The sequence below is a fragment of the Haliaeetus leucocephalus genome, unplaced genomic scaffold (assembly GCF_000737465.1).
Source record: "Haliaeetus leucocephalus isolate CR32 unplaced genomic scaffold, Haliaeetus_leucocephalus-4.0 Scaffold849, whole genome shotgun sequence".
In the NCBI taxonomy this organism is placed as follows: Eukaryota; Metazoa; Chordata; class Aves; order Accipitriformes; family Accipitridae; genus Haliaeetus; species Haliaeetus leucocephalus.
In genome coordinates, this window is record NW_010973285.1 from 5,164,581 (window position 1) to 5,187,016 (window position 22,436).

The following is a 22,436-nucleotide window of genomic DNA, read 5'->3' on the forward strand; positions in this document are numbered from 1 at the left end:
TGACCAAGCAATGAATTTTACTCTGCTGAGTTTCTAATATTGATGTAGAGTATTATCTAAAGCTGATATCTAAGACTATTAACCAGTAGTATGTCTGTTTGGAACAAGTAAAAAGGATGATGCCTATTTTGGTGAGTATAGTCCAAATTCTGCAGAGATTTTATTCCAGAGACTGTCACCTATTCAGTAATTAGTTTGCCATAGACAGGTGCAATTTTCAGATTTAGAAAAGTATTTTTGATTTCTGAATTGGGAAATAGGTGTTGGGGATTGGGGATACTCACTTAACATCTCCCAGTGTGTTACTGTGGTTGCTATATGTTTTAAATTTCATCTTAAATACATACAAATACATCATCATAAGATGAAAGCTTAAGAAATACAGATTGCTGCAGGTTGTCTTGCATGAGTGAAGCCAGTGAAGTTTAATGAAACTAACTTCTTTGTTAAGCCTGTGTTGAATAAATAAGAATAATAAAAAGAAAACCAATTTGCCATTCACTAGCTTTGTGCAATATTATCGGTAGACTCAAACACTACTAGGACATTGTGCTTGGCTTTAAGATTCTTTAACTCCATTATATGCAAAAGGACATATTAAATACATTTTTTATTGTAAACAACTCTGCAAATTTACTATGCCTAAAAATGCTCCATGTTATAAAGTAACAAGTATGTTCAAAAAAAAAAAGGTAAAAAACTAAACCAACATTTCTAGCAATACCTAAAACTAAAAAAGTTTTAACTGTCTGCTTTTCGCTTTTTTCTTTAGTGCACCTTTTCTGCAATGCAAGTTTATTGCTGTGTATTTCGTGTTTTTTATTATCATGAGTCAGAAATTTAAACCTGTACACAAAAGTACTGCACTTACCTTCTTGTCCATGCGATGTAACATCATACTCACAGTTTTGGTGCTTTAAAATGATTCCTTTTTTCTTTATTAAAGGATATTTATTTGACTACTGTCTGGTTTTGAGTATGTACCAACATTAAAAAAAATATTTTTAGTACAGGTTGGTTCCCACCAAAAAAAAAAATTCGTATTATCTAGTTCATTTAGGTTTCCATCATTACTCCTCTCAAGCTGCTTGTCATTGCTTAATGACAGATGGCTGTGCCTAAGCTACGTTGCAGCAGGAAATAATTATATCAAGGTAACATCTTTGTAAACTAAATCACATAAACAGTTTAGGTATTACAGAATAATCTTGCTCTCAAGTAATGCAGGATAGTTGTGCTTAAATACAAATCACACACATTTCCATCTCTTAATCAAAAGACAAAACCACTCTATGAAGAAGGGTAAAAATTTAAACCCATAAATATCAAAAGCTTAGCTCCCTTATTACACTCTTCTATCCTTTTAGAGCCAGCTAGTAGCAATGCCATTACATGGAGGGAGCAAGCCTCCACCTGCAATCACTTAAAAGACAGGTAATGATAATGGAAAAGCTCAAATCAAAAACGTGACTTCTCCATTATCTGCTTTTTCGGTATATGAACAATATAATACTTCAGAAGCAAACTAGATTGTATATGAAGAACTTGGATACTTTAGAAGTAACTTTATGAGTATTTTGAAGAGTTTAACCTTTTTTTTCTGGGGGAGGAGAAATATCCCAAAATAGATGACTGATCATGTCCCAGACTAGAGTTGCCAGCTGTTTGGTTTTTTTCTCCTTTAGCTATTTTGTGTTATTATCTATCTTGACATAAATCTTATGAAAGAGATGTGTTTGTATTGTTTATCTTTTTCCTTTCACTCCTGTGTTTCTGGTACAAGAACTACAGTGCCTGTTAAGTTAGCACAGGCAGAGAAAAAAAAATAGTGTATTTCTGGTACAGGAACTTTTTAGTGCAGTTACAATCCCGAGAAAACATGAAAAATGTATGACATTTCCAATAACAAAGTGAAACAAAGGTTGCATTTGCAGTACAGATCTACACTGCAAAATGTCTTAACCAAAATCCGAGGCCTGTCTGGCTCAGGTTTTCTAGTGGTGTTTTTCACTTCTGGTGATAATGGCATATGCTGTTAATTTTGGGTTGTGGCAGAACATGTAGAACAAGTAGGAGGTGTGTTTTGAAATAAGCAAGTTCTTTGATCATCACTGACTCTTCTTAGGAAAGAAGAAGGTTGTATTTGCAGCCAAGGTCTGTTCCCAATGCTCTTGCCATGCCTTTGGCAGTGAGGGTGACCCTGGTGTGAGTGGGTGCCTTTGCACGTTCTGCTCTGCAGGACAAACTTCTGTTTAAGGGTATTTGCTACCATCAACTGGTGTCTATTTTGGCATTGGTTTCAGTAGATTAGTGGCTGCTTTTTTATGACTCTTACGTGTATTCCTACAGGTTGGAAGTATAGTTGATGCATGCATCAGAATTGCAAATTGGTGCATGTATCCGTAGGCACACTTGGAAGGCAGTGGTATGCTACTCAGTATAAGGCCTAAATGTTTGTACCACACATAGAAAATGGGTAGAACCATCTTTTTTTTTTTTTTTTTTTTGGTTACACGTTACATGTAAAGGAAAGGTACACTGTAAATAAATATTCACTGGGCCACAGTCCATCTCAAACTTCTAGCAATAAACCACCGCCTCTGGTATATGTCAAGTTTGTTGTTACGCCACTTAATACTTAGTAGAGGGAATAGGGAGAAGGGAGAGAAGTAAAAATGGAAAGTGAGTTTGTCAGATTTCTTTTTCCAAAACCCATGAACTGCTCCTTTTCTCAGCAGTTCTTACTGCTGCTGCCCATCATAGGGAGAAACCCATTTTACAGGCTTTGTTCTTCCTGCCGTAGGAGGGAGCTTACGAATCCTGGACTTCTGCAGTATCTCTCAAACACCAAACCACCAGTGTGTCACTGCCACCACCAAAGCCTGAGCTTTATGCTCATGTCACAGATTACTTACCTAGGTCTAGTGCTAGACCTGTGTTTTGCCACTGTGTTTTTACCTTTTAGGAGGGAGGATGTAATTAACCTAACGATAAAATAGCCTCTGTAAAATTTAGATGTAGCATGTCAGTCATATAACTGTTAGGAGCATCACTTTGCTGACACAAACTGCACTACAGCAGAAAACAATTCCAGAGGTTTTACCAGGAAGCTATAGCAGCATTGCCACATAACCTGCCTTGCTCACAGAAGTGCCGCAAGTTTCTGTCGAACTCTCCATCCTGCGGAACTGCAGACCTGACTTGTTCCCACAGAGGTGCCTTCCTGCCCTGTGCCCGTTTGCACTGAGGCTTTCTGTCTCCTACTTTCTCTAAACTTTACGCAAATGTTGACCACTGTCATGCTGACTGTCCAGACTTCCATCAGCTCAAAAAAGGCAAGTCTCCCTTGAAATGTTGCCTCAACAGGAAGGGCTGGTTGATAAAAACAGGCAGGGATTCTTATCTGTGCTGTTACAGCTGCTGCCTGTCTGCGTTAGTGCTGGGGTTCACTCTCACCTCATTAATCAACCAAAACTCTGGGAAAACCCAAACCAAACCAAAAATTACATTCAAGATCACTCCCTGTATCTTCTGCCTTATCCCTTTGTTCCTACTATACTTGTGTGCTGTCTGTGGGATGTTTGTTGGAGACGCTTGTGCCACAGACAAATCACCTGTATTACCTTCTTTTCACTCTTTCTCCTCATGAGGAAGAGAGTACACTTGGCTTCTCTGAAACATCATCTCACTATACTAACCAAGCACATTCATGGTCTTTCAAACAAAATTCACTGTTTACTTCATTCTTTTATCTTAAACAACTCCTCTATTTTGCATCACACTCCCTCTGTATATTACTGTTTAAAAGTCACAGGAATAAGAAAAATTGAAGAACCATGCAATTCATACAAAGCATTATATTAACTATACTTTTTCTTCCTCAGTACTTTATTTTAATCCCATTAAATTTCAGTAAGAATGTAACTGAGTTCTTAGCATACAAAATCATCAATGCATGCTCAAACTGCCATGCATGTTAACCGCAGAATTCAAACAACACAACAGAAGTTTTAAGAATCAACTTCATTTGAAGCATCATAAAGTGGTGGCCACTTTTTTCCCCCACGCTTGCTGTGAATAAAATGACTGCTGGAGTGGACAGAGTCCTGCAAAAACAATTTGACAAAGAAGCCGTTGCACACTGCTCTTGGTTTCTAATGACATGTTAAAAAAAAAAGAAGTCTTGAATTGGCATTAAAAATAAAATTAATAATATAAAAAAAAAAATCCCACATCCTGTCCTTCTAGATAGATGTTGCTAAAACACATATACCTGTGTCATGGTCATAATAGTTTCCCGGAGGTTTCTACTGATGGAAGGTCCCAGCCTCTCCAAGTGATCCATTGCAGTGCCTATTGGTTGAAGGCTTCTCTTAATATCAAACTAAGCTGAAACATAAGGTCATTACTTCTCCTGCCCACTACCACTGTATGAACAAATTACTTCCACCCACTCTGCAACAGCATTTTATGTGTCCCATCATCCCCCTCCCCACCTTGCTCTGTCACTCCGCTTTAAATTAAACCACACGCGGTGGGTCAGCCTGGCGGCCTTTGCGAGGTCTGGCTGTTCATGGGCCACTCCTCTGGTGCCCAAGGCCAGCAGAAAGGATCAAGAAAAGCTGCATGCTAGCAAGTGACACTTGGAGCATGTCTACTCTCATTTAATCCATTCCAGGAAAAGATGGGAGGAGTGCAGGACTCGTCCTCTGTCAAAGGTAGCTCTCGCTAACCATGCTTGATTGATGGAGCACATCTCTGTTCAGGAGATGAAGTTTGTCACTTCAAAAAAAAGAGGTGCCTACTCAGGCTACGTTTTCAGGGAGAATATGAGCTGCAGATTGCCTATCAGGACATGCTTTGCTTAGATTTGTATACAAACTAACATATCTTACATCTAAAACACATTTTATCAAAAGTGGTTACAGTTCCAAGTCAATGCTATGTCCCATTTCACAGAACACCCCCCACCACCACCTTCAAGTCTTCAGCTTTTAATCTCAATTTGCAATAAACTTCAAACAGAAACTCTGTGGTGCAACCAGCATTTGTCAAGGCTGCATTATCAGCCATCTGGGATAAACCTGGGTCTTGCTCCCAGCCATCAGCTGCCCAACAGATCTAAAGTCTTCCTACCTTTCGAGGCCCAGATAGATACACAAAGCTGCTGCAGTCCTTAGTAGATACTTGAAGTTGCAGGGATGCTTCTGAACAAGAAAGTGTTTGGTACTGTCAGTACCAGCTTGGTAAAGTGATGGAATGCAAAATTTAGGTCCTGCTCTCTTTGGAGCTCACCCAGTGGAAGGCGCCTAACTGCTTCCCAAGAGGACACTGTCTTCTGTTAGCCCATCAGCACATCATTGCAATAGCAAGCCATGGGGTTTCCTTAAAAAAGATTCTGCTATACTAAAATACTGTAAATAAGAATTTCTTCACTTTTATCTGTGAAGACCTTCCAGCCAATGAAGGCCTGGTCCCTTGACACACCACTGTCACCAGCTAACTATTTTCCAAGTAGCTACACCCCAGCTTTTATCCTAGACAAGACCCAGAGCTATGCTTATGGGGGTCATGGAGGCCAGTTTGTAACTTCCTCAAGTAGTGGCTCCATTTTCTTGTGCAGCACATCGGAAGAGTGACTTAAAATGTCATGGCCAATTCCACAGCCACCTAGTAGCTACTCCCAAGCTGTAAAACCAGCCTCAATGGCTGGTTAATCTGTTTGCTTTTATCCCGTAAGTAAGCCCTCCTCTCTGCCAGGGTTACAGAGGCGACTGCATGTTTGGACACACCGAGAGTCCCCGGTGTGGTTGCTTGCTCAGCCACGGGGCTGACTTCCACTGCACTCTGTGAGCTCTTCTGCATTTTATTTTTAGATACGTATATCCTTGTTACAGCTTCATCACTGCAATTTGGCCAAAGTGTCACAATTCCCTTAAAAACCCTTGAACCTACAGCACTGTTTGCTACCCACCAGTCCAGACAAAGTCTTGTAGCTGGACTTCCCAGTCTGACTCAGGCACATTGCAGCAGCTGCATGGAGATCTGCTCTCATCTCTGTGCTGGTTCTCCCAGGAAAGTTTCCAAATGTTGCTTTAATTCCTTTGCAAAAGATCTGTCTCCTATCCTCGCTGATAACAGAAATCCTCTGGCTTCACGGGAATTTTTGCTGCTCGGTATATGATCCCTTTGTTTTAGCAGGAAATCAGCTCAGTTTCTTCTGAAAACAGCCTGCCAATCCTGACACATCACTGTATTTTCACTTGAGGAGTTACATACACCCAACAGGAATTTTCTACTTCTGCAATGCAGTCATCATCAACAAAGAGCATACCAACTCCTTTCTTCTGAAAATACTTGCATTGGTCCCTGTTTTAGCCAGCTTTGATTCAAAATACTTCCTCATGGCATGCTTCTGTAACGCTTGTTGAGAACATCCCCGATGCTTCCTCACTGCCTCTTCTCTTGGCTTCTTTGGCTGGGCAACTCCTTCACTGAGGCTAAGAGATGTTCATGCACAAAAGACAGGACCCCACACCTAAAGATATCTTTTGTGGGGTTTTTTTTTTTTTTTTTTGGTCTGGGTTGCCAATGCATGTGCCTGGTGAGCAGGACACTGGATGTTTATGCATCTCATCCCATTAGCAGTTTAGGGCTTTCTTACATTTATTGTAAACATGTGCTTGGCTGCCCCACATTACAGAGAAAAGTACATAGAACAAAGGAAAACTACAAGAAATACAGGATAAAAAAGTTTTGCCTTGTAGGTTCAAATGATAACAATAACCACCCCAACTAAAGCTTTTATAATTTATTTTTCTTTCAAAGAGGTGGGCAAAAGGTGCTTATATCAAACCAGCACATTGCTCCTTTAAGATCTGCAGAATGAAATTTCCCCTCTGTTTTCTTCCCCTGCAAGCAAATCTCCGAATGTGCAGAATGCTTTGGAGCAAAAGGGCTCGACTCCTAATGATGGGGCTACAGTTTGAACAAGCAACTTCTGAAAAAGCACAACAAACTCTCCAGGGTTGCTTCTGGGACAGACAGCAACTGCAGTAACTGAGTGCAGCGAGGGCAGCCACGTTTGGGCCAGCTGCCACCCTGCTAGCAGGGGGTAGCTGTGAGGCTGAGCGGTGGGGATACGGTGCAGGATGCTCACACTAGATACTACTTGAGTAGCTCAACGACATGTTACTATCCTGGCTCCTCTCACTAAGGGAAAGTCAAAGAAAGAGCTGTGCCTTTCACTGATAGACTTCTGGTTCCTGTTGCTGCAGGCTCCTGAGAAACAATACTGCTGGAACTATAAAAATAACAGTATATTCAGATGCAGAGAAAGTAGATTTAATTTCTACATTTCCATCCACAGGTAAGGGCTGTGATGTCTCTCTTGCAGTGAAGTACAAGATCATTTTGCTTCCCATTTCTTTGGTTTTGTTTAGAGAAAATCCCCGTCACATTTAACAAAATACAATCCAGACTCAGAGAATTTCTAAGGTCTTGTTCCCTCCCTGCAAATCTTAAGCTTGCAAATATCTGCATGACTGTATTTAACTCAAAAGGGGGAAATCCACACACACAGATTATACTTAAACATACCTTGTCAGTGTAGCTCTTCCTCTCCCCTTAGCACCTGGATGTATTTATTGTTTGTGAAGATCCTAGGCTCTGCCTCCTTCTTGATCTACTGGGAAAAAATTCTTGCTCTCCAAGAATTACCACAGTCACAGAAATGCAACTTATCTTCCAAGAAAACTTCTAGATTGCTATTCTCAATCTAGTGGAAGCAAAAGCTGCTGACACACTGCTGGATCCATGCAGTGAGATGAGACTTAGATGAGAGCAGATGAGAATCCCCAGAGCAAGGGTGGACAAGTTTCTTTGAAGTTAAAAGAAAGAAAAACCACGAAACTCAGCTCAGAACTTTGTTACACAAACACCACAGGTGATAGGAACTGATGGCAGGAAAAAATAGGGAGTGTCGTCAGCCACTACTGACGATGATTACTGATACCAAACCTCTCAAGTTGTTAAGATAAAAGACTGAAAGGACACGGCGTTTGCAGACAGTCAGGACTTCGGCTGTGTTCATGAAACACACACCTAATGCTGACCTTGAAAAGCCTACAGCAATCAGAGCAGAGTTTTGGGGCAAGCCAGCTGTGCTCAATATTAGCATGATATGAACACCTTAGCAAAAGAAGATCCTTTCTAATGAACTTTTTGTCGCTGCTGCGCGGTTCAGATGGTCTGTCCTTTGTTATGGAAACCATTCTCACCTATTTTGTAAGGGAATCTTTTTGACAGCTCTGCATCCACCCCCCCACCCCCCCATCCCCCACCCCAGATGCAAAACATCTTTGATGGTTACTCCTCCTTCCCATGCCTGTATCTGAAAATGACACAAACTGCCAGACGTATTGCTGCAGCTGAGCTTTGCTTGCGCAAGACCCAGCAATGAGGGAGAAACTGGGTATAAATTACGCTTGTGTTTCTTTGGTCCTAGGATGAGCTGCCAGCAGTGCAGAGGCAGCACTGGCAGCTACAGGTCCCTGAGAGGTTGTGGCGGCCAAGCTACAAGACCCCATATGGTGTGAAAACCCCCTTTTATCTATAGTATCTGGAGGTATTGTGATATAAACACTTGCACCTGCTTTCTGGCTATGTTGCACAGCCAGAAGAGTGGTCATGAGCTGAACTGACTCCAGGATCTAACACAAAACTCTGTTCATTGTTCCCAAACACTTAACGTAATGGGGAAAACTAATCTTACCTGTCTGAAGTAAGTAAGTGGAGTAAAACAAGGAATTAATGCTACTAAGCAAAAACAGAGATTTTAAAAAATATTTGTTATTCTGTGATATGTTCTCTGCTTAGCACCATTCAGAGGTAGTGCACATATGCAGCATTACTAAGAAAATGTAAACAAGACAATTTGAACATTGCTTTGCAGAGTCAGGTCCATTTCCTGGAAAAAATCAGTGTACAGCTCTGCACTTCACTGGCATGTCCAGTTATCAAGACTGAACTACGTGCGTTTGGATGGAGTTTCTTCATGGTCCTTTTTTTTAATTGTCTTTTGACATCCAGACCTAATCTCTAATCAGATTTATCTTTGGCCTCAAGATCCAAGATTTCTGCAATCAACCAAATTAAATGCTTTTACTGACATCCACAGTTCTGCAGAGAATTAAGGTCTGCAACAGTTTTCCATTCCCCTCGCCATGTGGCATTTCTGAAAAATGTTTTGATTTTGACTTCTGAATGTGGTGTTCACAGGGTGCTGTTCAGTAGCCACTTCAGTACAGAATATAAAAGATGATGGAACAAATTGAGGTTTAGCCTCTTATTGAAGGTAAACCTGAAATTAATCCCTAACTGGTAGGAAAATGAGCAGAAATCAGAAACCTCTCACAACTGACAACTGAAAAGACACATCCCAAAATATTCATCTTTAATTGACACATTGTTCATTCTTGCAGGGTTTTCTTTAAAGGAATTATCCTGGAAATGCCACCAATAGCATTAAATGATACTTATTTGTGTTATATGTGGTTTAGCCCTTTATTTATTTATATTTTACCTGAAAATGTATTTTCTTAGAGACCTTATAACAGCATTTCTGCATTATCAGTTCATTTTGTTCTCCTCTTTCCTGGATATATTAGCCAGGAAAAGGAATTCCCAGTCTGTAACAGACAGATTAATTCACACATTTTACTTTGTCCACATAGAAAAATGCAATTTCTGGATCATTGAGGCATATGGATTATGAACAAGACACTCCAAAAACTAACTATCCAGACGGGAATATACTTACAAAAATCTTTTATGTCAAAGTCAGGATTTCACAACATAACACTCTAATGCAAAATCCAGTAGCACCTGAAAGATTAAGGTAGCTGCTGCTATCACTTGCACATACTTGAAAAAGATTTAAGAAAAAAAATGAAAAGTACATTCCCCAGAGAACAGCAAGTGTATTTCAAAATAAAAAAATGTGGGTTCGATTGTTCTTTTTTTCTTCTTTTTTTTTCTTTTTCTTTTTTCTTGTTGTTGTTGTTGTTGTGTATTTCTGTTAGGCTTTTGGTAATTCTTTTTGCCCCCCTTTTTTTTTACAAGACTGTAGTTGCCATATAACAAGTTATACGCGATGTGACGCTCTCCCCTCCGGTGCAAGTTCATGGTCATGTTTTCAGGCTATAGTACTCAACACCGTTTTCTCCTACATATTCCCATAGTTGGTCAAAGATAGATACAATGTGTCATACCTGTCTCTGGGAAAGTAATGTTTCAAACAGGCAAACTTTTATCTTAAAACAGAAGTGGAGAGGCTACAGTAGGTATAACCACCTACGTATGAACTTTAGGTCACAATTTCTAAACACTCACCTACTGTACATAAACATTATAAATAGTCTTAGCAATAGGATTTTATTTATATGTGCACGTATATCCACCTTATCCCACATTTATGTTTGGCAACTATTTGGAAATTCAAAGGTGCAGCCCTCAATAATTTTATTATTTAAAAAAAAGAAATTAAGTGTATCTACTCTATGAGAAAAGAAATTCTCAAATATCAATTTCCAATTTTAAATTTAATTTCAATAGGAAAATATTAAAAATGTGCACATCTAAATTTTTCCACGTTCTTTATATACATATGTGTGTGTACGTATACATAGAAATACTCATGTACCACACATATTCACAAAATTTAAGTGGAAATATTTCTGTCCACTATTTTCCCACATGTAAATGACATCATATCTTTAAAAATGTCAATAATAATATCATTAAAAAAAATATTACATTTATTCCATCATCAAGTTTCTGTGTTTTTATTCTTTCTTCATCTTTATTACGTCCACTGAGCATTAACAGGCCAGATTCTCCTTGTACTTCCACAGATGTTATGCCAACTGAATGTTGCTGACATAACATCAAGGACACATCTGGTTTACAGCAGCTCAAGTGACAGGAGAATCAGGCCCAAACATCCCCAAGTAAATTAAAAACTGGTCATATCTGCTCATCTGGACCTGATGAAGATAGACACACCACCATCTAAAATCCACTAAATGAAAAACATGTAGCTTACCACAAAGTTTTCAACCAGTAGCACACTGAACCAAGCTCCCCCCACCCCTTTAATAAATAAAATGAGTGAGAGAATACTCTAAAAATATGGAGAAAACTTAAACATTGTGTACATGTACATAATGTATAATACATGATGGTTTAGCATTTGACCTAAACCATTTTCCTGACTAGTCAGGGGAGACCTGATAAATCACTGGTAAAGAAAAAAACCAGTATTTTAGAAATAAAGCATGTATTTCTAATATAAATGAGAACCTGTGTGTATTATATGATATATACACACAGTACACACAAGAAAACAAACTTATCTTCTCTAGTTTTGAATAGCAGTCTCTAAGTGGAGAAAATCGTGTTGTACAAATTTAATAAGCAGCTAAATTTCATGTTTAACATTCAAATTAATTTGGGGAGCAAACAAAGGTCCGTGCATCTTTTGACTCTGAAGTCTGACACTCATTCATACATTTTAAAAAAGCCCTCTTCAACATTACAAGCAATTTATGGCAAGAATGTACTTTGATGCAAGACACATGACACTTGGCTTACCTTTCAAAGAGGTTTTTTTTAAATAAATCTATTATATAAAGAAATGTGTGTTTGCCAAAAGTCTGTTAAAATTACATCAAAACAACTTTAAAACCTGCTCACTGAGGATAATTGAATTCAATTTCCTGTTTTTAAACATTTAGTTAACAGTTCAGAATATTGCCTGGTGTAGTTTCAATAAAGATGTGATATGAAGACCCATAAAAGAGTAAACATGTCTCCATTTCAATTTGCTATGACAACAAAACTTCTAGAAACAGCTTTCTTGGCTGGACAAGTTCCGTGTATGAGCAATCCCTTGCAATAGCTTTATGTCCTTTATGCAATCTGTAATAGAACAGTGCTCCCCATAAGCCATTATTCACAAAACCTGAAATTCATGTGACATTCTGAAAAAGTCTCCTGCAGAACAGGTTAACAGTTAATTGAACATACATATTCGATATATGTATCAAGGCCAGAAAACAAACACCTGGCTATTCCTTGTTATCTGTGCATGTCAAATTTTACATTTCAAATTCTCAGGGGTCCCCCCCCCCCCCCTTTTTTTTTTCCCTAGTGGACTCACCTTCCATCATTGGTTGGCCTCAAAATATAGTTAAGTGGAAGATAGTATCTCACTGTAAATACATGGAATTCATATGAAAAAGTAAACCTTACATTGGACAATATTGTAGAACACCAGAGTAAGCTCCATAAAGAAATACGGTATCTTCCAGTGTGTGTGTGTATATATATGTGTGTGTATATATATATATATATATGTATATGTATATATATATACATGTATATATATATATATGTATATAAAAAGCAAAAAACAACCAACCAACCAACCAAAAAAACCTCAAAAGGAAAAACTTTATACAAGCAGTTTATAATAACTTTGTTTCAATTAAAGATGCAACTCTCTCTCACTCCTGGCAAGAATAAATTGGTAATGGCACTGCTTCTCCACAGTGCAAAGTATCCTGAGAAATTATTAAGAACAACAAAATACAGGGCTGTCATCACTAAGTTCTTGCACAAACACAGCAATTAAATATCTTAAATAAATAAAACAGCAGATAACCTATATTGTGTCTATCAAAAAAGGGGGTGTGACCTGGGACACTGCTAATTCTTCCATTGCTGATAATTAGAAAAGGATTGCATTCAATTACTCTTAATATCTTTCAAGTTATCTGTGGCCAATAATGTACAAGGAGGTAATTTGTAATTCAAGTTTTTTTGTTTGTTGTTTTCTTCTTCAACTAGCTACAAGCTGAGTTCTAAATTTTACATTGAAATACGACTCAAATTTAAAACAAGCCCTCTCAGAGGAGCATTTTCTAATTTTGTGCAACTTTGATGCAGAGCCCAACACAGTCCTATGAAGAGAGACAGTGCATCTTTAAGCTGATTGGCACTGAAATCCCATTTTCTTTAGCTGCATTCTATTAGCTTGGCCAAGTTATCTCGTAACTCTGTTAGTTCAAATATTTTTCCATCAAGAATTTCTAAAAGTGTCTTCAAGTTATTGCGAAAAGCTTCTTGCTCATTCTGACTTTTCTCCAGACGTTGCTCTAGGTCAGACAGCTGGCCTTCCAGGTCTTTGTTTCGAATTTCTACTTCCTTCAGAGAAAATACATAACATGTTAATGTGTTGTCTGCAAACAGAAAGCAGTCTAACCTCCTGTTGATATTCTTGTGCTATTTTTGTCAGCTGGTTTTTAAAACAATTTGTTTGTTAAAGCCAAAACCAGAGCCTAAATTGTTATTACAATTGCATATGTACTACCACTTCCTCCATTTTTTTCAGTAATTCATCTGAAGGACAGAAACTTTTGGAGAGGGATAAAATTGAAGTCAGTGAACAATGGATGCATTATACTTATTCAGGTAAGTTATTGCTTCTATCATTCAGAAATGTACCACCTACTGAAAACAGCTTCACAAAGGGTTACTTAAGTTCAAGTATTCCCCAATTTGTACTACATGAATTGCTCAAGGACATAGTCTCCATTAAATGGTCTCATACAGAAACCCATCCAGAACACTGCGTTATGGATGGAGGAGTACTGCCTTACCGCTGTCTCACATTATAGGCTTTTTCACCCTGAAAATTAATACAGAAACGTAAACTAGCAGGACTGATGTCACGGTGACACTGACTGTAACAAATTTAAACCAGCAAGTGCAAGCAGAACGCCTTGTCTCGCTGCGCCGTGCCCCGGAGCATCCCCTGCAAGCCCCGCCGTAGCGCAGCTGTGGGAGCCGGGGAAGCAGGCGAGCCACCAGTGCCACAGGGACAAGCTGTTCCCATCCAGCGGGCGGGAAGACGAAGCACACGGCTGAGGGGATCTGACCCCGAGTGAGGAGGAGAAGCTGCCTGGAACCAGCCTGCTGAGACCCCTCACAGCCCTGGCCTGCGCCTGCCAGGGGAGGGAGGTCAGGGCTGCTCCGCTTTGTGCAAGCCGGGTGCCCTCTCCTCTATCAAATTACTAATGTAGCAGTCACATGGGTCTGGAATAGCGTATTGTTACTTCTCCCATTCATTGCATGTCTCGTAAATTCATGCTGAATTTCCTAATTTCAGTTATGAAGAACACTTTCAAAAGCAGCACAGGGAGAGTGTATTTAGTACACCATACACTCTGTGCAGCCATCCTCTGGAAAAGTGCATAGTGAATTCATATTTACATACATTAACATTTTTTCAACACTGCTTCCCTTTACAGCAGCTTTGTGTCACAAAGCTTTAACGGGCCTGCTCTGAGTTCTTACAACGACTAGTTTCACACAGCCATAGGGAGCGAGATCTGGCAGCAGTCACTGCTCCAAGCATCAGTGACTCCTCCTTCTGCCCTCCCACTCTCCCACTGTTTTTGTTATGCTTCTTCTGCCTCCTTCAAAGCTAACAAATATATTCATGTTTACGTCGGAGAGATGTCAGCTAACCGTAAGAAACAACCTGACCCATACAGAATACGTATTTGGGCAGTCAGGAAAGAGTAACAGGTATAAATCAGCAGCCTGGTGTCGAAGTCCATGGCCCAAGACACGTTTCCACCCATGAGCAGTCCGATGGCGACGTCGATCGGCTGCTGCGTCCAGGGCCAGAGGAGGGATGGGGTGATGGGGCCAGTGCTCAGTTTTGGCTCCCAGCCTCTGCAGTGAGGGAGAGCTCTGGGACCCCCAGCAGTGGTGCAGGTGGAGAAGGCAGAGCCTCGAGAACCTGATCTCCTCGTAACTGTGGCTGCTTATGCAGCCAAGGGCTACATCCAAGCTGAACTGGAATACCTCCCTTACTTCTTGTTTGTAAATGGGCAAGTTAAAAATTACAGACGTTGGGGCACTGGTCTTTAACAGCACAGCTGAGAGCAGGAATTATCCCTTGCTGCCAGGACCAAGAGAAGAATTAGTTCAATCTGTTTAACACTGAACAATACAGTAGCCAAAGCACTAAAGGAAGCTGAAAAGAGTATTTGTAGAAACAATATAAACTAAAATAAACACATGCTTATGTAGTGATTAGCTACCCCACCACTGCTACAAATGACAAGCTAAGTGATTATAACCCAGCTGTACCCTCTGAAGGCTCTCCTTCACTGAGCCTGCTCCTGCCCTCCAAAACGAGTACTGACAAGTACTGCCTGGTGTGGTGACTGCAAGGGTTCAAGACCCTCTGAGGCCAAGTGACTGCAGTACAGGACAAGAAGGGAAATTCAAGGTCCTCTCAGCTCTGCAGGAATGACACAGTCCTTTCTTTAGCTTACACAAAACTGATAGCTGTTTCTCCATGTTTGCTCATGCATTCTGCTTCTCCTGTCGCTGCTCCTCTTCTACTCACCAAATCTGTGTGCTCTACGAAGTCTGCTTGCCACTGCTCTTACCCCAGAGATAATTAATTTCTATAAGCAGGCAAGCCAGCGATGAAAGGGACCACTTTGGAACAAATCCATGGATACATGGTTTTATTTCATCGTGTCCGGGCCTGAAGAGCATCCCATTGGCCTGTATCTAGCACTGAAGATCATCTTTCAGGCTATCCTCAGACTCTCTTAAACTGAGGAATTGTCCTGCTGTGAGCTGTTACTGTGGGAGCACCCAGGTAAAACTGAAAGCTTTACATTAGATGTACGAACTTCCATCCATATTCAGCAAAAGGTTAACTCTCCGTTGACAGTCCTTGCCCTGTATCTACTAAAATCAGAAGAGCTCCCTTCTTTTGTTTAAATTTCCAGCTTGCATATTTTATTTATATTCCATTTCTGACATCTCTTTCCTAATCCATATATATTTAGCTTCCCAAACATCTCCTCTGATATCCTTTCTCCCATACTTCCTCCTGTTTTATTCTTCTAACTTATGCTTAACATATTTAATGACACATGGGAAGTAGACCTAAATGAAATATGCCAGGAGCTGTTGCTTTTAGTTTCTGGAATATGCTTCTTCCCAAATTTCATATTTGATCATTACACATATTTGCCCCAGATTAGTGTTAATGATTTTTGCAATAGTATTACATTACAAGTTCATGTCCAGCTCATGTGCAGTTTCCTATTACAAATGTCTACCTCAAAACTGTTGCTTCTTGATTGGAAGAAGTGGAGACGTGTCCATGTAATGTAATCTGTTCCCCTAGTTGTGTCATTTCACTTTATTTGCAGTTAATCTCACCTAACAATAAACTGACTCTTCCAATACATTCAGGCCCTTTGCAAGGTGTATTTTACACTGTTTTTTCAAGCTCTTCTTACAGCGGACACAATCATTTCTCATACATTGTCTTCTTTTAGAAAAGAAATACATTACCAACAAGTTATGTTTGTTGTTTGCACTGTAATAATCTTTTGTGGAATTCAGTGCAAGGATCCAAATAAAATATTCAAACCATACAAACCAGCTATATTTAGGAATCAGCCATAGTAATGAAGATATCCTGACTTACTGTGAAAGTCACACTGATCGTGACTCATTGATATGTCTTCTCTACATTGCTAATTAAATTACTAAGTAACAAGGGCCCTGACACTTACCCTTCACAGTGATAGCATATGGCTCTTCATTGGAAATTGCCAATAATGGACTTCTAATTCATTCCCTGATATGAGTGTGTCAGAAATGCAATACACCTTGAAATAGTAATTTCTTTGTATAGCATTTTTCATACAGGCTATATTCCAAAATATTTTAGAGTTACATAATCCATTTACAAGCACAAGAGGGAAAAAATAAAGCACAAGAAAAAAGAGTGAGACGAACAGATACGGACCCTGGAGACAATCACCCTGAAAACGGATGATGAGTCAACTAAGTGAACAGATGTGAGACAGTTCGTCTGGAGCTACAGAAGAAAACACCATTTCACTGACGTCACAGATGAACGGTGAAGTGCCTCAGAGAAGGCCAGTATAATCAAAGCAGGACTCATAGCAAAGCGAAGATTCAAGATCTTTTAGATCGGCTGCATCAGGCCAGTCATAATCTTTAAGCTTAAGAAAGGCAACTTTTAACTCAGATCCTAAATAAGCTTTAAATTTACTTGAATAGAACCATACTGAACTATTTTCAGAAACTCATTGCCTACAATGTGATGTATGGACATATAAACACAATATATACATTTGGTTACTAAAGATATAAATATATCAATACTGACTTTATAAGGTCAAATTTTAATAAAAACTTAGCATTTTCTAATCTTTCATCTCTTACTAGTCTCTCATAATTCTGCTTGCTAAGGATAGCTTATTCCTGGCTCACTATTACTTTTCATATGATCTTACACTGAAATTATTGCATATGCTACTGCTAGAACAATTTCAAACTTTCATTATTATCTTCCTTTTGAGTTTCTCAGATAAGTGCCTTTTCAGCTGAAACTCCCATTTTTAGCCTAAAGCCAGCAACAATTTTTGGAATAGTGGAACAGGCAAGCTCAGGTGTATTCAAAACAATCTTTAAAGATTGTTTAAAGTAATAACATACTTTTTCCAAATAATTTGTCTTAAGAATGGGGAAGAATGAATAAACTCATTTTATTCTTCTGTGGTTTATTCTGTAGGTTAAAATAAGATTCAAGAAAGTTCCAATGCATGTAATGCCTTTCAAAGAATACCTGCTTGATGATTTTTAAGCTGTGGCTAGTCTAATGGGGCTTGCTTTCAGCATAATTTAGGTCGAGCCACAGTGAAGGTTGCCTTTCAGCACTTCAGATTTGGAGCTATTTAATGCCCAAGTTTCCAGGCCTATCAAAACTCTGAAGTCTGCATTCAGAGTTTAACCCATCTAAGCTTTGGGTCAGTCTCATTCTGAAGGCAGATTTAACAAGGAAGGTGCGTATGTGCTGGCCGGTCAGCCCAGCGACAGACAGACAGGAGCTCAGACGTAGCAAGGGAAGGTATACTGAGGGCACACTGATTCTGGTAGGCTGAGGTATCTGGCTTTACACATAGTAAAGATACAGCCAAGAAAAAAACAACAAAAAACCAATGATTCTAAACGATTCCAAGAAAACGTCAAAGTGTGTTTTTAAAGCTCGTACTACACAAGAATGCTTTAACCTTTACTTTCTCAGAGCAAGTTTAAAAGCTGAATACAAATACTCATCCCAACCTGATGATACACAGCCTGACAGTTTCAGTGGCACGCAAGACCTATGGGAAGACTCTGCCATGAAAATGAGACCAGAATTGCCCAGGACATGTATTGATGAAGGACAGCTGCTAGCCTGAGAGTACTCCATGGACTTGTAAATGAAATTTGGGTCTGTTCCCTCAGGTAAAAATAGAAGCTTACAGCAGGTGGAAATTTTGATACAAATTCCTAAGGATCATCGTAACCCACCACTTTGCAATGCAGTCTAACTTACATATTTACGTGGCACCTTCAGTGAAAACAGCACAAGTTGCTGATGTGAACTGCTCACTTGATGGTCATTTTGCCCTTCTCTCTAAAGTAAGATGATGCACTATAGCTCACCTGTAACTTCTGGGTCAGAGAATCCCTCTGTGCCTGGAGCTCTCTGGCATTGTCGATTTCTTGTTTCAATCCTTCGATTTCCTAAGGGAGAAGAAACAACCTTGCTAGCAACATGTTACCTGGCTTGGCTTCAGTGCAGGTAAGCTGGCTACCACTTCTCCTGAGCAAGCCATTGCAATGATACCAAAATTGGCAGTTGGCTACTGCCCATCACAGCACATGAAGTTTAAGCCCTGCTCTCAATACTCTGGAATCACAGTCCCAAAACAGCAATTCCATTGTGAACAAACAAGAATACAGATAAGCATTTTCTTTTATAAAAGTCCCAAGTTTTCCTCTCCCACACAAAAGATCCAAAATAATTTTTTCCTGAAAAATTAAGGGTCCTTGTAATTAGAGAAACAATTTTATACTTTAAATTCTATTAGAATCCATCCTTCTCCATTTTTTCAAGAGAAAAATCCAATTTTCATCTGTGGTCTGCTTATTATGTCACTAGCAGTAGGGCTGAGCATCAAAAAATTGCCTACTTTGATGACTGATTTCTGTAAGAAGAGAGTCTAAAAGAAATGGTATCTTGAATTTAGCAAGAAGAAAGTAACGAGGTACAAAAATAATAAATATAGATAAAATAATGAACGGAAGAGAAACCTTTTCTTGGCTTACTTTCAGGAGACAAGAATAGAAACAGTTAATGAAACTAAAAGGTATCAAACTTTAAACTATTAAGTACTTTTCCCTGGAAGGGGATATTCACCTCCCAGAACTCCTTTCAGAAAGACCTCTTTGCAGCCACCAGCTCAGCATAATTCAAAAGTGAATGGGCACCAAAATGAGAAACATTGCCAACCTGAGGCTAATCTCTTTAGTATGAGGGAGTTTGGAAAAGGCTTTGTTCCTTTTTGGGAGGATATTTTGTAACTACTGTGCCTCTCTTGCATCCTCCCTGGAAACACCTAACAACCGCCCGGCTGGAGGCAAGACGCTGCCAGACACACTGCCACTCTGAACACGCACACCCGTGCTCACTGCATCTGTCACGGAGTGCTCAAGGATCTGGTCTTACACAGGGCAAATAATCCTTCACGTCCTTTTTCCCATCCATAAAGGAGTGATTCTTGATCATTCTGTGGCACAAATCCGCTTTCCTCTAGGACCTGTGCCGGTGCAGGTGTTACTCCAGCTCCTTTTGTTTTCTTGCTGCTGGTCCAGACCAAGGCAGACAGCACAATAAATAGCAAGTTTCAAGCCAGGGGCTTGGCATGCATTTAAGGAAAGGGCTGATCTTGGGGATCATAAAAGTCAGCTACGTTAACATAACATGAAAACCAGACTGGCCTGAAAGAGCCATTGATCTATTACTTGTTCCAAACCTTACTCTCCAGAAAAAGGAAGGCATGCTTATGACAGCTTCCCTTCTTTGTGAATTTGGACTGCATCAGTGTGATAACTGCTCTGTGGTAACTGTTTATGACTCACTTTTGCAAACAGAGAGGCTTGGTAAAAGCGAACAGGAAAACACACTTTTTTATTGTTGTTCAGATACCCAGGTCTATATTTGACTGATGTAATTATATACACAGAAAAATATTAATGATTTCAAAGAAGATGAAAAAAATTTTACTTCATAACATCTATAGGAAATAATACAGTATTTACCAGCCATCACTAGCTTAATATTGAAAGCACTTAGAAAGATATAACAGAACAGCCAAGAATAAATGTTAGCAAATACCGCTTCTTTTTTCTTCAGTGTAGACTCTAACTCCTGTATTGTCTGGTTTAATTCTGTTTTATGTGTGTGGACTGCATTGGCTTGACTGCTCACACACTCTAGCTCTGTCACCTGTTGAAACAAATAGAAGCAATACATACAGAATTAATTTCAACAAATTCAAGGTACTATTACTTCTTTGTATCAATAGCTGCATTTGAAATATACCCTTAGTTCTGAGTCACTTATGTTGATTAAAATGTGTGAAGGTGTTCTTAGGAAGTTAGCATAAAATTCCTTTATAAATTGTTTAGCTTAAAATGGTTGCCATGACTTCTTGGAAACAATAAATTTAATATGCTGCAGTCTGAAAAGAACATTAATTAAAACTTATACTTAACTAAATATTGAAAATTTTATGAAAGAAGCTGAATTACCATTTCAGAAACAGACACGTCTAGATGATTAAACACAGATCCATCCTTCTAACTAACCTCTCCATCTGACACTTTTTAATGTTGCACCATCTTAATCAACTAAACCACAATGCTCACTCACTTCCTAGCAAGCCAATTAACCTTTCACAGACTCAGTTTCTGACTCGGAATCAACAGTGTAATAGCAGGCACTCAGTCACCAATACAGAGCTGCCAATTCTTACTTCTAGTTTCGGATCTCAACTCTCAGTCACAAAGCCAACAGCTAATGGCACAATTTGTATTTGCACAGCTCCTCTTTATTAGCAGAGAGCGAACACTCTCCATCTGCCTTTGGATAAGTTAACATACCTGGCAGTGGTATGCCCTTTTTATTTCAGTTTTTAATCAAAGAGATGTTAATATCCTGCCATTCACTAATAAACAGTTGTCAAAAAATAGCTTCTGCACTGAAGAAATAATATCCACGCAGCTAGAGCGTAAACAGAAAAGCCTGTGTTGATGTACCTCTCAAATGACAGATCAAAATATTAGAGAACTCTCACACTTCATGTCTGTGTGGATGTGTGCACTAAAACCTTTCTGTTTAATAACAAACTGTTAAAATATTAAAACCACCATTTAAAACCTAATAATTCATTTTTTTCCAGAAGATATGAGCCTGTCAATCTTAGTATACATTCTTCAACAGAGCTGCACCATCTACCTACAGTAACTAACCAATCTGGCACCAGAAACTCCTTTGAATGAAGTGCTACCCAACTCTGCAAAGAAAACCTTTAGGTCTCCATTGAACTTTCTTGGAGAAGTAGCCCTTAGACAGAGGGCAGGCATTCTCCAGGACAATTTTATTTCTTAGACCAAAGAACATCTCGAGGAATCAAGGTTGGTGCCCTCCAGCACCGATGTAGTCTAGCTAGTGAAGCCACTGTGATGCCAGTAATTTCAGACTCTTGAACTATTCATAGGCTCAAAAGGTATATTACTGAGTGCAGAGAGAAGTCAAAGGAAAGCCAAGATGAAATAGAATAAAATTAAAACAAAATCCCTATCAACTTCTCCTCTCCAAGTCACAGAGCATGAACTTCCCTTCTGTAACAGCCATGACAAGCCTAGTTTCTTCTGCTGGGAAACTGTGATCAGACTTTTTTGCACATCAGGTTTATAAATGGAGAGAACTGAGATTGCAGCAAATTCTTGGGAGGGGTAAGAGGAATGAGGGATGAGGATATAGCTTGGTAACACAACACCCCACCCCCCACCCCAAAGAACTAACTTATTTGCTGGAATTGTCGAAATATCAGTGCTCATAGCAAAAAGTACTAGCAGTTTGCCACTGAGTATTACAGCTGAAGTCTTAGATAATATTCTTAATTTGCTTCAACTAGACAAAAATATATCTATATAGATTCCTTGTGACTGCTACCAATTGTGACTGTTACAGTATTCACCACTACAACTGCACAAACACAAACAAGCAGAATTGAAACACACTGACTGGGATAAACCTATGTCTACACAGTGTCTGAACTAACATCTAGATCCAGCAAGAATCACAGAGGCACAGAGTAATTTAGGCTGGAAGGGGACCCTGGTGGTCACCTGGTTGAGGACTGTTGCTCAAAATAGGGCCAATTTTAAAGTCACATTCGGTTCTTCAGGGT

At 39.3% G+C, this 22,436-nt stretch overlaps 1 protein-coding gene across 1 annotated transcript in view; it reads right to left on the reverse strand.

The window, feature by feature from the left end:
* Window positions 1-12,224: 12,224 nt before the first annotated feature.
* Window positions 12,225-22,436, reverse strand: part of HOMER1 (homer homolog 1 (Drosophila)) — a 99,992-nt gene continuing 89,780 nt past the window's right edge. Inside the window, exons 8-11 of the mRNA XM_010582878.1 lie at window positions 20,357-20,467; window positions 18,622-18,702; window positions 12,447-13,266; window positions 12,225-12,372 (exon numbers count right to left, since the gene is read on the reverse strand). Coding sequence (XP_010581180.1) covers window positions 13,078-13,266; window positions 18,622-18,702; window positions 20,357-20,467 — 381 coding nt within the window. The 3' untranslated portion in view covers window positions 12,225-12,372; window positions 12,447-13,077. The remainder of the gene's footprint in view (window positions 12,373-12,446; window positions 13,267-18,621; window positions 18,703-20,356; window positions 20,468-22,436) is intronic.